This window comes from Branchiostoma belcheri, unplaced genomic scaffold (assembly GCF_001625305.1).
Source record: "Branchiostoma belcheri isolate BF01 breed outbred unplaced genomic scaffold, Haploidv18h27 scaffold257, whole genome shotgun sequence".
Classification (NCBI taxonomy): Eukaryota; Metazoa; Chordata; class Leptocardii; order Amphioxiformes; family Branchiostomatidae; genus Branchiostoma; species Branchiostoma belcheri.
This window is the reverse complement of record NW_017803862.1, coordinates 210,169-220,997: the sequence shown is the minus strand read 5'-3', so window position 1 is coordinate 220,997 and position 10,829 is coordinate 210,169. Positions and strand designations below refer to the sequence as shown.

The 10,829-nt window shown below is 39.2% G+C and overlaps 1 protein-coding gene across 1 annotated transcript; it reads right to left on the bottom strand.

Moving 5' to 3' along the window:
• Positions 1-1,786: 1,786 nt before the first annotated feature.
• On the bottom strand, positions 1,787-7,651 carry LOC109471745 (fibroblast growth factor receptor 4-like). The gene is made up of 9 exons (XM_019771096.1): positions 7,484-7,651; positions 7,074-7,250; positions 6,377-6,559; positions 5,314-5,502; positions 4,809-4,993; positions 4,445-4,534; positions 3,874-4,091; positions 2,470-2,607; positions 1,787-2,162 (listed from the first exon to the last, which is right to left on the bottom strand). The coding sequence occupies exons 2-9, from the start codon at positions 7,219-7,221 to the stop codon at positions 2,042-2,044; spliced, it is 1,272 nt and encodes a 423-aa protein (XP_019626655.1). The 5' UTR covers positions 7,222-7,250; positions 7,484-7,651; the 3' UTR covers positions 1,787-2,041.
• Between the last annotated feature and the right edge of the window lie 3,178 nt (positions 7,652-10,829).

The window sequence follows — 10,829 nt, the reverse complement described above, 5'->3', positions numbered from 1 at the left end:
TGAAGGTTAAACGAATAATATACAGACTCTGGTATGGCGAATAATAGACTCTACATTTTGATTTGCTTAGTTTTAATTAAACATATAGTAGTCATCTTCACTCAGCTTGAAAAAGACTTATATCATAGTCCTTCGTGGGCATGTCTGCCAAAAATGTAGTGTGGCATACAACGCAATGTAATTCAGCAAAAAGCCTGATACATATATATGTATGTATATTAACTCACCATATAGTAAATCACCATATAGTAGTATGGAAGGTTAAAAATCACCATATAGGAGTATGGAAGGTTACTTTGTAGCATTTATTGTACAATTTATTGTACAATCCGTTACACTAAGGTCTATGTTTCATACAATGATTACACACTACACATTCCTGTCAAATTCAAACAACATACACACAGAGCATACCGGGTCACAACCAAACTGATACAATAATAAGTAAGGTATTATTTATACAATCGTTTAAAGTTATGAAACTACCGACATTTTTTTGTAACGTTTTATTTTATGTATGAATTAATAAGTTGCTAATTACAACAATCAATATGTTATGAACAAGGTTGATGGAGTAAGCCGAAAATTTGGGTAAGTCCCAATTCTGTAATTTTGAAGTGTTGGAAGTTAAAGCTTAGTCTTTATTTCATAATGACTTGTACCAACACACTGAACTTTCATGTTAACAATCAATATGTATATTGATAGTTTTCTCCTTGATTACATATATCGTTAAGTATTGAAATTCGTCTTACAGCATAATGCCACGTTAACATTTCTTTGCTTAGAAGCAATATCTTAAAAATTTTATATGATCTATAGAAAGTGTTAATTACCTCTGATTAGGATGCAAACGTTATTGATATGGAATTTACATAATTACTCATCAAAATAAACTATAAGTGAAGCATACTTGTAAAATATTATGGTAGAGAAAAATATTTTCAGATCGCCACCAAATTTAAAGGAATTGTGTAGAAGACTATCAATTGATACAAAATTAACTGGTAAGATATTGTCACAATAGATTGAAGTTCTGAAACTTTCGTTTTTTTTTCGTTTCTTTTTTTAATGTTTTGTTTTATTTGTGTCAATAATGACGCAAATACGTTTCTAATTAGTGCAGTATATATAGCTTACTCGCCATGAAGTACATATATAGCTAAATGTAAAATTTCTTGTTTTTGGCAGAATATACTATTTAAACACTTTCTCATTTTCAAATGATGCTTACATTTACACAATGTAAGCATAATACAGTTCATATTTGGTTAACTTATCAGTATAGTTAGTATGGCATTCCAATCGCTAAAGTATCGCTAAGTATAAGTATATAAAGTTGCAATGATGAAAAAAAACGGAATTATGGAATTTCTTTCTTAGTTAACATACACCATTTAAAAACGCCTTAGTTTGCATAAATTGTGCCTGATTATGTGTATTGACTAAGGCTACCTATGTGCATTGGTGGTCTCCTCATCCTAACATCCTAAATAGACCCATTTAAACTGCTTACGTCACATTTCAAATAGAGGGGACATTTCAAATAGAATGCGGAATTCGAACGCAGCTTGCAGAAAAGTCACACGCTGAGACGGAGCTAGAATCAAGGAAACCAAAATGTACCAATCAAGAAGGATATACAACTGAAATATTCATTTAGTCAATCCGTGCGCCGCATAAAACCTTGAAAAAGACAAACAAAAAGATGGAGAGGCAGGTGCGTCCGAAGGAGCTGAGACATTGAGAGAAAAAAAAAGTAGAAAACAAGGTAGGGTCAAGGTAGTCAGCAGATGTAAGGTATCCCAAACGTTGTTGGAGATGGTTAGGGCATATTCTACGTACGAGCAAGAACAACCATTCATACGTTCCCCTCAGATGGACTCCCAAGGAAAGCTCCTCTAGGCACATGGAGAAGGACTGTGGAAGAAGAAATAAAGACAACCCAAAAGACCTGGCATGAGAACGGATGGCTGGGCCAAGATTGGAACGGCTGGAAGAAGTTTGATGGTGCCTTGGTCTCCAACGGGAGCAAAGGTGATTAATTAAGTAAGTACTCGGGTCCGTAGAAGGCGAGGTGCTTGTCCAGTGTTAGATACAGCTGGCTGAAAAGCGGCCGCTGGATGGGCTGCCAGCGCCAACACTGCTGCATCAGATCGTACCTGTGGAGAAAGCGACATCTACCGATCGTCATTTGAACTTAAGCAATTTAGGTCCTCGGGTAAAATGCATTATGGCCTCATGGTTTACCTTATTGCTATTCACAAAATTTGGAGCATGTAAAAGTGTGTTGTATGGAGTTTCAGTTTCGAGCAATAGCATGCATTTTTGAGGTTGAGCAGGATAACGTAAATAGTTACCGGGTGTATTTCGATGATATGGGTGCTTCTGTTCCTAACTAATACGTCATTCTATGAAAGAGTTAAACTTGTCCGAATGCTAACAATAAGTGTACATAAACAGACTTACATGGCTCGCGGACAGTCTTCAGGTTGGTCCATCCTGAATCCAGCCTGTAGGCGGTCTTTCAGCTCGGATACTGCAACGCCTGGGTAAGGGTCGCCCCCTAGCGTGCAGATCTCGTACAGCACTATCCCGAAGGACCACCTGTTAAAAGTTGATTTGAAGTCACAGTAACTTTGAGAGATGGCCTTTTAGAATATGGGTCTGGATCAGGATTGGTCATACTATAGATAGTATAATAAGACTACTCACACATCGCTCTGTGTGGTGTTAGGTTGGAGTTTGAGATTGGTTATCATGTTTAACTGCAGGTATTATCATGATAAGACTCTTCACACAAACAAACAAACAAACACATCGCTCTGTGTGGTGTTAGGTTAGAGTTAGGGATTGGTTATCATAGTTAACTGCAGGCATTATCATGATAAGACTTACACATCGCTCTGTCGGTGTTAGGTTACAGTTTTGGATTGGTTATCATATCTAACTGCAGGCATTATGATAAGACTATTCACACATCGCTCTGTTTGGTGTTAGGTTAGAGTTAAAGTTTGATTATAGTAGTTAACTGTAGATATTATGTTAAGATTACTCCCACATCGCTCTGTGTGATGTTAGGTTAGAGTTAGACATTGGTTATCATATCTAACTGCAGGCATTATGATAAGACTACTCACACATCGCTCTGTGTGATGTTAGGTTAGAGTTAGACATTGGTTATCATAGTTAACTGCAGGCATTATGATAAGACTACTCACACATCGCTCTGTGTGGTGTTAGGTTAGAGTTAGAGAGTTGATATTATAGTAATTAACTGCAGGCATTATGATAAGACTACTCCCACATCGCCCTGTGTGGTGTTAGGTTAGAGTTTTGGATTGGTTATCATATATAACTGCAGGCATTATGATAAGACTACTCACACATCGCTCTGTTTGGTGTTAGGTTAGAGTTAGCGAGTTGATATTATAGTAATTAACTGCAGGCATTATGATAAGACTACTGCCACATCGCTCTGTGTGGTGTTAGGTTAGAGTTAGAGATTAGTTATCATAGTTAACTGCAGGCATTATCATGATAAGACTTACACATAGCTCTGTCTGTGTTAGGTTAGAGTTTTGGATTGGTTATCATATCTAACTGCATTATGATAAGACTACTCACACATCGCTCTGTTTGGTGTAAGGTTAGAGTTAGAGAGTTGATATTATAGTAGTTAACTGCAGATATTATGATAAGACTACTCCCGCATCGCCCTGAGTGGTGTAAGGTTAGGGTTAGAGAGTTGATATTATAGTAGTTAACTGCAGATATTATGATAAGATTACTTACACATCGCTCTGTTTGATGTTAGGTTAGAGTTAGAGTTTGATTATAATAGTTGACTGCAGATATGATAAGACTACTCACACATCGCTCTGTGAGCTGTAGGCTTTCCCATCCTCCAGCCGCTCCGGCGCCATCCACTTCCAGGGCACCCTCTGGAGCCGGTCCTGCCGACGGTACCCTCGGCTGTAGATGTCTTCTGCCAGCCCGAAGTCAGAAATCTTCACATGCAGGCGTTTTCCGACCAGCACGTTCCGAGCGGCCAGGTCTCCGTGGACGTAACGAGACCGGGCGATGTGATCCTGGAACATGAACAACACATAAAGTTCGTAACGGTTCTGCTATTTTACATCAGTCTTGGCTAAGATCCAGCCAACCAATGCTGCAATTATGACGTTTCGTTTGGGAGCATTTGATGTATTGTATATTGTAATCCACAATTGTACAGATGAAATAGATTCTTATGTACTGATTTCATGCATATGGTCTGCATCTGGTGCATTTGTGGCACCTAGTACAGCTGTAGCACTGGGTACGTCTAAATCACATAGCACATCTATACTGGAATTTGCAGCACGTGGAACATCTGCAGCAATTCCTACGTTGTGCAGCACCTGGCACATGTATCTCTGCAGCACCTGATAGTGGTACTTACCATGCCTCTAGCGATCTGCCGGGCCACCTGATACATCTGTATAACCTCAAAGGTGTAGATATCGTCTCCAGGTTCATCAGAGGTCGCTTCCTATGGAAACGCAAATATAAAGGCATGTTGTAAAACATAATTAAAAGAGTAGACTAAACAAACTTTTCTAACGTCCAAATGGCACAAACATATATAAAGTAAAAACTAACCTTTTCCAGAATGCCCCTTAATAATTTGGTCCGTTAACTAAAAATACACCATCCTGATCATTCTTAATCGCTTGCAGAATTCAAGAAATACTTCTTGGGGTTCCTAGCTCCTAGTTGAACGTACCACATTTCAGAAAAAACAAACAAACAACCATGTGTCTCACCTCCCGACATTTTCTCAGAAAGCTCTTCAGGTCTCCGTACGGCATGAACTCCGTGATGAGATACAGATGGTCTCGCACCACCGTGCAGCAGCCGAGCAAACCCAGCAGGTTCTTATGAACCCCCAGGTCCACAACTGCACGGATTTCTTCCAGGAAACCCAGCTTGTCATCCTCACTGGCGTTTTCTGTGGATTAAGAAAACATTCAAAACTGTAGCGTTACGTACTAGTGGGAACTATAGAAATAGGGATAATCATACATGATCAAGGTAACTAACAGGCGTTTTTCTGTGAATTTTAGAAAATGTAAAGAGCTTTGAAAAAACATTTACATACAGAGTTTTGTGTATTTTACATATAGAGTGCAGATCTGGAAAACCACACTTTCCATTCAGCCACGTTCAGAATTCATGCACATCTAGATTAAAAGTGCGTTGGAATATTGTGTGAAATACGTACAAAGCCATTAATGTAAAAACAAACAAAACGTAATTTGCATTCGAAACCTTTCAGAGTTTTAACGACGACGTCCTCCGTACGGTCGTCCCGCGTCAGGGTTGCCCGGTAAACGATGCCGAACGCCCCACTGCCGATCTTCTCACCAAGCGTCACCCGGCCGGGGTCGGTCTCTAACTTCGGGAACTGTGGTCGGGCTGGAACCGGCGGGACCATCTCCTCCAATCTCCTCCTATGGACTATACAACAACGTGGGGCAAGGATGCTAGGGTAAATGTCGAGGAGAAAAATTCGATTGAAAAGATATTGTCATTTATCGACGAAGAAAAAAATCCATCCAGACTATTTCCTTTTGTGTTAAGTGCATGTAATTACGCGAGTTTTGACATACTATCAAATAAAAAAATGGGACTTGAGGGTAGCTGTGTCAAAGAATCTTTTCAGAAGACCAGAACACCTATTGGGATATATAGATAAATATATAGAATTTCCCATAACCCTATCCAGACCTGGGAGAGGCTAAAAGTGCCCGAGCTAACTTTGATGTCGGATAGCGTCTGAGCGGCTTGCGCTAGAACCAAATCAAGAAACTTCATGAGTTTTCCCAAAATGTTTTTGGCAACATTTTTTCGGGGATCAGTGTAATAAGTTAGTGACATTTTGTGTTGCCACGGCAGCGCGTTTCTGACAATTATTTTTGGTGAAATTCAGTAATTTTCGTTTTAATAGACTGTAATGGGTTTATGTCAAGTGCCTCATTCTTTCTAATTTCAATAACATCTAATGCAATTAAATGTAATCTTTATCATTAAAAGCGCATACGTTATGCTAATTTGAAGACGTTATTGGTCAAAATTCAGGATGGCGGACCATACTGTATATTGTTTACGAGTTCTGAAGGGGGCAATGATTACCGCCCCCCCCCAACCCACGAATCCCCCCCCAAAAAACGGTCTAGATAGGGTTAGAATGTTGTCAACTACACATACCTTTGACTTTGAGTCAATGGTGTTTAAATGTCAATTTGTAGATAAACCTTATATAATAAACGATGAAAAAAATACAAATTCATAACTTACAGTCCTTCAAATGAAAATTGGAAACCGTACTCACTGATAACATCATCTGGTACAAAGTAAACAGTCGATTGTTGGTAGTTTTCTTCTTTTCTTTTCTTCCTCCTACGTCTTAAGTACACCGTGAAGACGACAGCTGCCACAATCAGCAATGCGGCGATACCGGCACTGGTGCCGCCGATAATGGCTTCAGTGGACGTGCGACTTTCCTCTGTAGGTACTGTGTGGGTGTTAGAATATTTAGGTTTCTTTTCTGGCGTCAGAACGGCAACACCAGTACTGGTGTTATTAGTGACGAGCGTTGCGAAATAAATGTGGTATGGCAAATCATTCTCCAGATCATGTGATTTGATTCATTTACACGCAATGTAGAAGAGGAAGGACCGATGTCGTCTGTCATTGTGACCTTTTCATAGTCGCGATATACCGACTCAAATTCTTGTCTTCCCCATATCACTTGTACCATGAGATGGGTACAATATGTACATTAGTTTCTGCATGCATTAGAGGGAATGCAATCCCTTTTGTTGTTGATTTTACGAATATTGTACGAAATCTGATTTTTCTGCTAAATTAAATGTAAATAGATGTTCATGAACATATAATAATATTTCCTTAGTAGGTTAGAGTCTTGGATAGGTTATAGTTTAAATAGCCGCCCAAGAGAGCTCTTTTCTTTTAGAATTCAGATCTTAAGAAAATATGAGACAGCAAAAAAGGCTTCAGTAACTCACGTTGGCAAGTCGGAATGTCTCGGTTCCAGTTGCCGTCCTCTTGGCAGGTTGCATCGGACCTACCCACGAGTTCGTACCCAGGATTACAAGAGAACTGGATGTCGTTCCCAGAGCAGTAACCGTTAGTAGCATTGACTCGGCCGTTCATGATGTCGGTGGTATTGTCACAGCAGATACCTGATAATATATAAAGCTGGCATGAAGAACATTAAATGCTCTGAAAATTAAATTTTGAAAAAAAATCTAATAAAAATATCAACAGAAATACATACACCACCCCAACCATCTCCGTTTGAGGGCCTAGTTTGTTCAAATACGCTGCTTACAGTGATGCTACACTCTTTACTTTCTGGTAACGAAAAAGAGCGTACAACATAAATTCTTCCAGAGAAAAAAAAATGTCAACTCACGTTGGCATGTCGGAATCTCCCTGTCCCAATTTTTGTCCCGACAGGAAGCGAAGGAGCTGCCCACAAGCTCATATCCAGTATCACAAGAGAACTGGATGGAATTCCCAGAGCAGTAGTCATTATTAACCGTGATCTGGCCGTTCTTTATCCTGGTTGTGTTGTCACAGCAGGTCCCTAAAATTACAATTGTCAAAAAGGTTATCCTTAGCCTTTTTTTCTTCAAAGCAATATCAAACTTGTTACGACAACGCATGTTGGATACGTCGACTTCTCCGCAGCGGAACATGGCTGATGATAATTTTTTTTTTATTTCAACACCCAAAAATACAAAACATAGTGGTGACGCTCTCAAGCAAAAAGCTTATATTGACGTCACCACTAGACATTAAATAAAAATTACATTACAAAACATGGGTATCGTCCAGTAGGTAACAAGAGAACAGAGTTTAGCTATTAAGATATTATAAATGAATACAGACTGAACTAGAAAGGCCAATATTTGCTTTGGAGCAAATACAGCTATGGGTTCACCACATTTTACGACATGGCAGGGAAAGAATGAGAAACACAAGGGAAAACAATGATTTACATTGATATAACTATAATATGAAGTAACATACGACTAAAACAACAGTTGGATAGCTATTCCCTACTTTATTGGTTAGGATTTTTAATTGCATAATGCAAACTGTTGATTTTCAAAATAAAAATAACGTTCATGCCCCGCATTCCAATGCTGGAGCAGGAAAGCTTGAAATACCTACCAAAACACTTGAATACAGACATACTGTCAGTATGGAAATGCTCTGTGCAGGTGTTAATCAAGTTAAATCCCAACAGCCAATCAGCAAGAAGAATAGAGGAAAGCTGCATGCCTATTGGTTGATGCCCTGCATTCCATTGTGATGACTCATACCCAAACGTGGTAAACATAGCACACTAACACAGTAATACATTTGATATAACACAGCCAAAAAACTCAAATAAAACCATTCTAAAAGCCTGTATCACAAAAATTAGAAAAAAACGCCTAGGGGTATTTGCCCACTGTACCTCCATACCAAATTTCAGGACCTTAGGCCCTAAAATAAAGAAGCTGAATCCATTTAAAAATGGCAGGAGAAGAAGAAGGAGGAGGAGGAGGAGAAGGAGAAGAAACACCAGAAAAAGCAATATGGTTTCACCTCACCACTTCGTGGTGTGGTGAACCCATAATAAATGAATATTAATCAGTTGTTAAATGGCTTAGTTTCAGAAAGATATAGCTGTGTAATAATGAGTATTTGAGAGTTGACTTTAGATGAAAGTAAATGTGATCCATTCAGTAGCAGATACACAATAACATTATCGGATAAGTTGTTATTGTACATCCATGCCCGTCGTGGCATGAATATACAATAAAGGTATTTCATTTCATTTCAATATCTAAGAATGGGATGTTTAATTGTAAAAGTCTGTCGAGGAGGCGTACACTATGTTGGTTGTATATTGGGCAGTAAAGTAACAAGTTTTTTTTTTAAAGCTGACATTTCGGCTGACGAAGGTTTTACTGCCGTTATTGAGGTTGTTGAAGTTGTTGAAATGATATTACCCAAGTTAATGAAATTGGTACAAGACCACTTAAAGAAGAAAACGCATCTGATATATGTATGTAACTCTTCATATATACATGTACATGAAAAATAGCAATTTTGAAACACGCAGCACTGTGGCGATTTTGATGACAGCACATGCTACACAAATGCTTCATATTGACATTCCTGAGTAAGAACAATGCAGCAGGCAAACGTAAAAGTGCAAACATAAAAAAGAAACATAGAAACTTCTCGAGGACTTTTCATGCAACAACGACATCTAGCGACATGCGGCATGTCTGCAGGCCTAGTCATACGTCAGGACTTGAACAATTAGTTTTTGAGCGTTAAAAGCAAAACAGCGACTGTTAAAAAGAAAATTAAAAAAAAAATCCTCTCCGGGGATCGAACTCGCTATGTGCACACCCCGCCACCGCCACTCAGCATCGCTACCGCTTGAGCTATCTGATTGCGTAATTGTCTGACTGCCTAAGCAACATAGTATACATAGCGATCCGAGAAAATTGGGCAGGTCCGAGCAGGATGAACGAATTATGATTGAAGCATGAAAGCCCGTCTTTAAAAAGAGTAAGTATCAAACGTATTGACATTCCTGAGTAAGAACAATGCAGCAGGCAAACGTAAAAGTGCAAACATAATAGAGAAACATAGAAACTTCGCGAGGACTTTTCATGCAACAACGAGATCTAGCGACATGCGGCATTATTTTTGTCATTAACATAATTTATGCAATTTTCTTTAGATTTGTAGTACGATCAATAAATTAGCGCCTAAAAACTTATGTAACCATACTTCGATCAAAGATATGTCACTAGATGAGACTGTTACTAGATAAAGTTTCTTTTTGTAAAGAACATGGAACTAAAAGCAAGTCTATTGCATACACCACAAACCGGAAAGAAGTAAACAGGTATTGCATGGCCTGCAGTGTTACCAAACTACCAAACAAAGAAACAAAGAAAGAAGGATGCGCCGCCGAAATGTAAAAAAAATGAGGAATGCTTTCGCTTCGGAACCCGCAGCTGCAAGAGGGACTTGTAGTTAGTTTACGTCTAAACAGACTATGATTTATTGTAGCAGCACGCAGTATTAATAGGCGCCCCCCGGAGTCTGTGACGCGGGTATAGAAAGTAGTAAAGCGAATATTCTTGAAGGCTGGGTAGAAAGCCTGATAAGAGCGTCAGCCAGACGTAAATTGCGCTGTGTGGTGTAGGAATGTATCGGGTTTGAGACTGTATGATTTGAATTGTGAAGGTTTTGCAGTTCGTGTATAAATGCGCCGTATTACGCAACTGGCTTTCCGGGTGAGTCGGCTGCAGTTCAAGTCACGTCCGTGGAGGGCGATTTCAAAGTGTACGTTACGAGTGGATACATTAGGATTAGGAATCAGGATTTTTTTATTTCTAGATATTTTGTAGTTTGTGCCTTCTTCTCAAACATATTCGATTTTCGTATTTGTGAAGTGCATCCTACTATAATTTTTTACCGCGTCGAAGTGAGTCATCTCGGGGTCCTTAATTAACTATAGAAATCCCCATAGGGCGAAAACTGCTACCTTCAATAGACACTTCGTTGCAGCGTAATTTTCGACCAAATTTGCTTGGTATACCAAGTACTTACGTTGACTCGCTTGAAATGTATCAGTTTGTTTCACCGTCAGACCCCGTTGCCATGGGAACGGCCACTATGACCGCCGCCTATGCTTAACTGTGGGATTTAGTATGGAAGTGCCACCGGCCCAAAGCCGCGCT

What these genes read in the sequence shown, in the direction of transcription:
- LOC109471745 (XM_019771096.1), bottom strand. Translation starts at nt 7,221, where the DNA reads ATGAACGGCCGAGTCAATGCTACTAACGGTTACTGCTCTGGGAACGAC. An exon ending in GGCAGATCGCTAGAGGCATG is followed by an intron (nt 4,092 to 4,444) that starts GTAAGTACCACT and finishes TTCATGTTCCAG; the next exon opens with GATCACATCGCCCGGTCTCG. An exon ending in TACAGCTCACAGAGCGATGT is followed by an intron (nt 2,608 to 3,873) that starts GTGAGTAGTCTT and finishes AACTTTTAACAG; the next exon opens with GTGGTCCTTCGGGATAGTGC.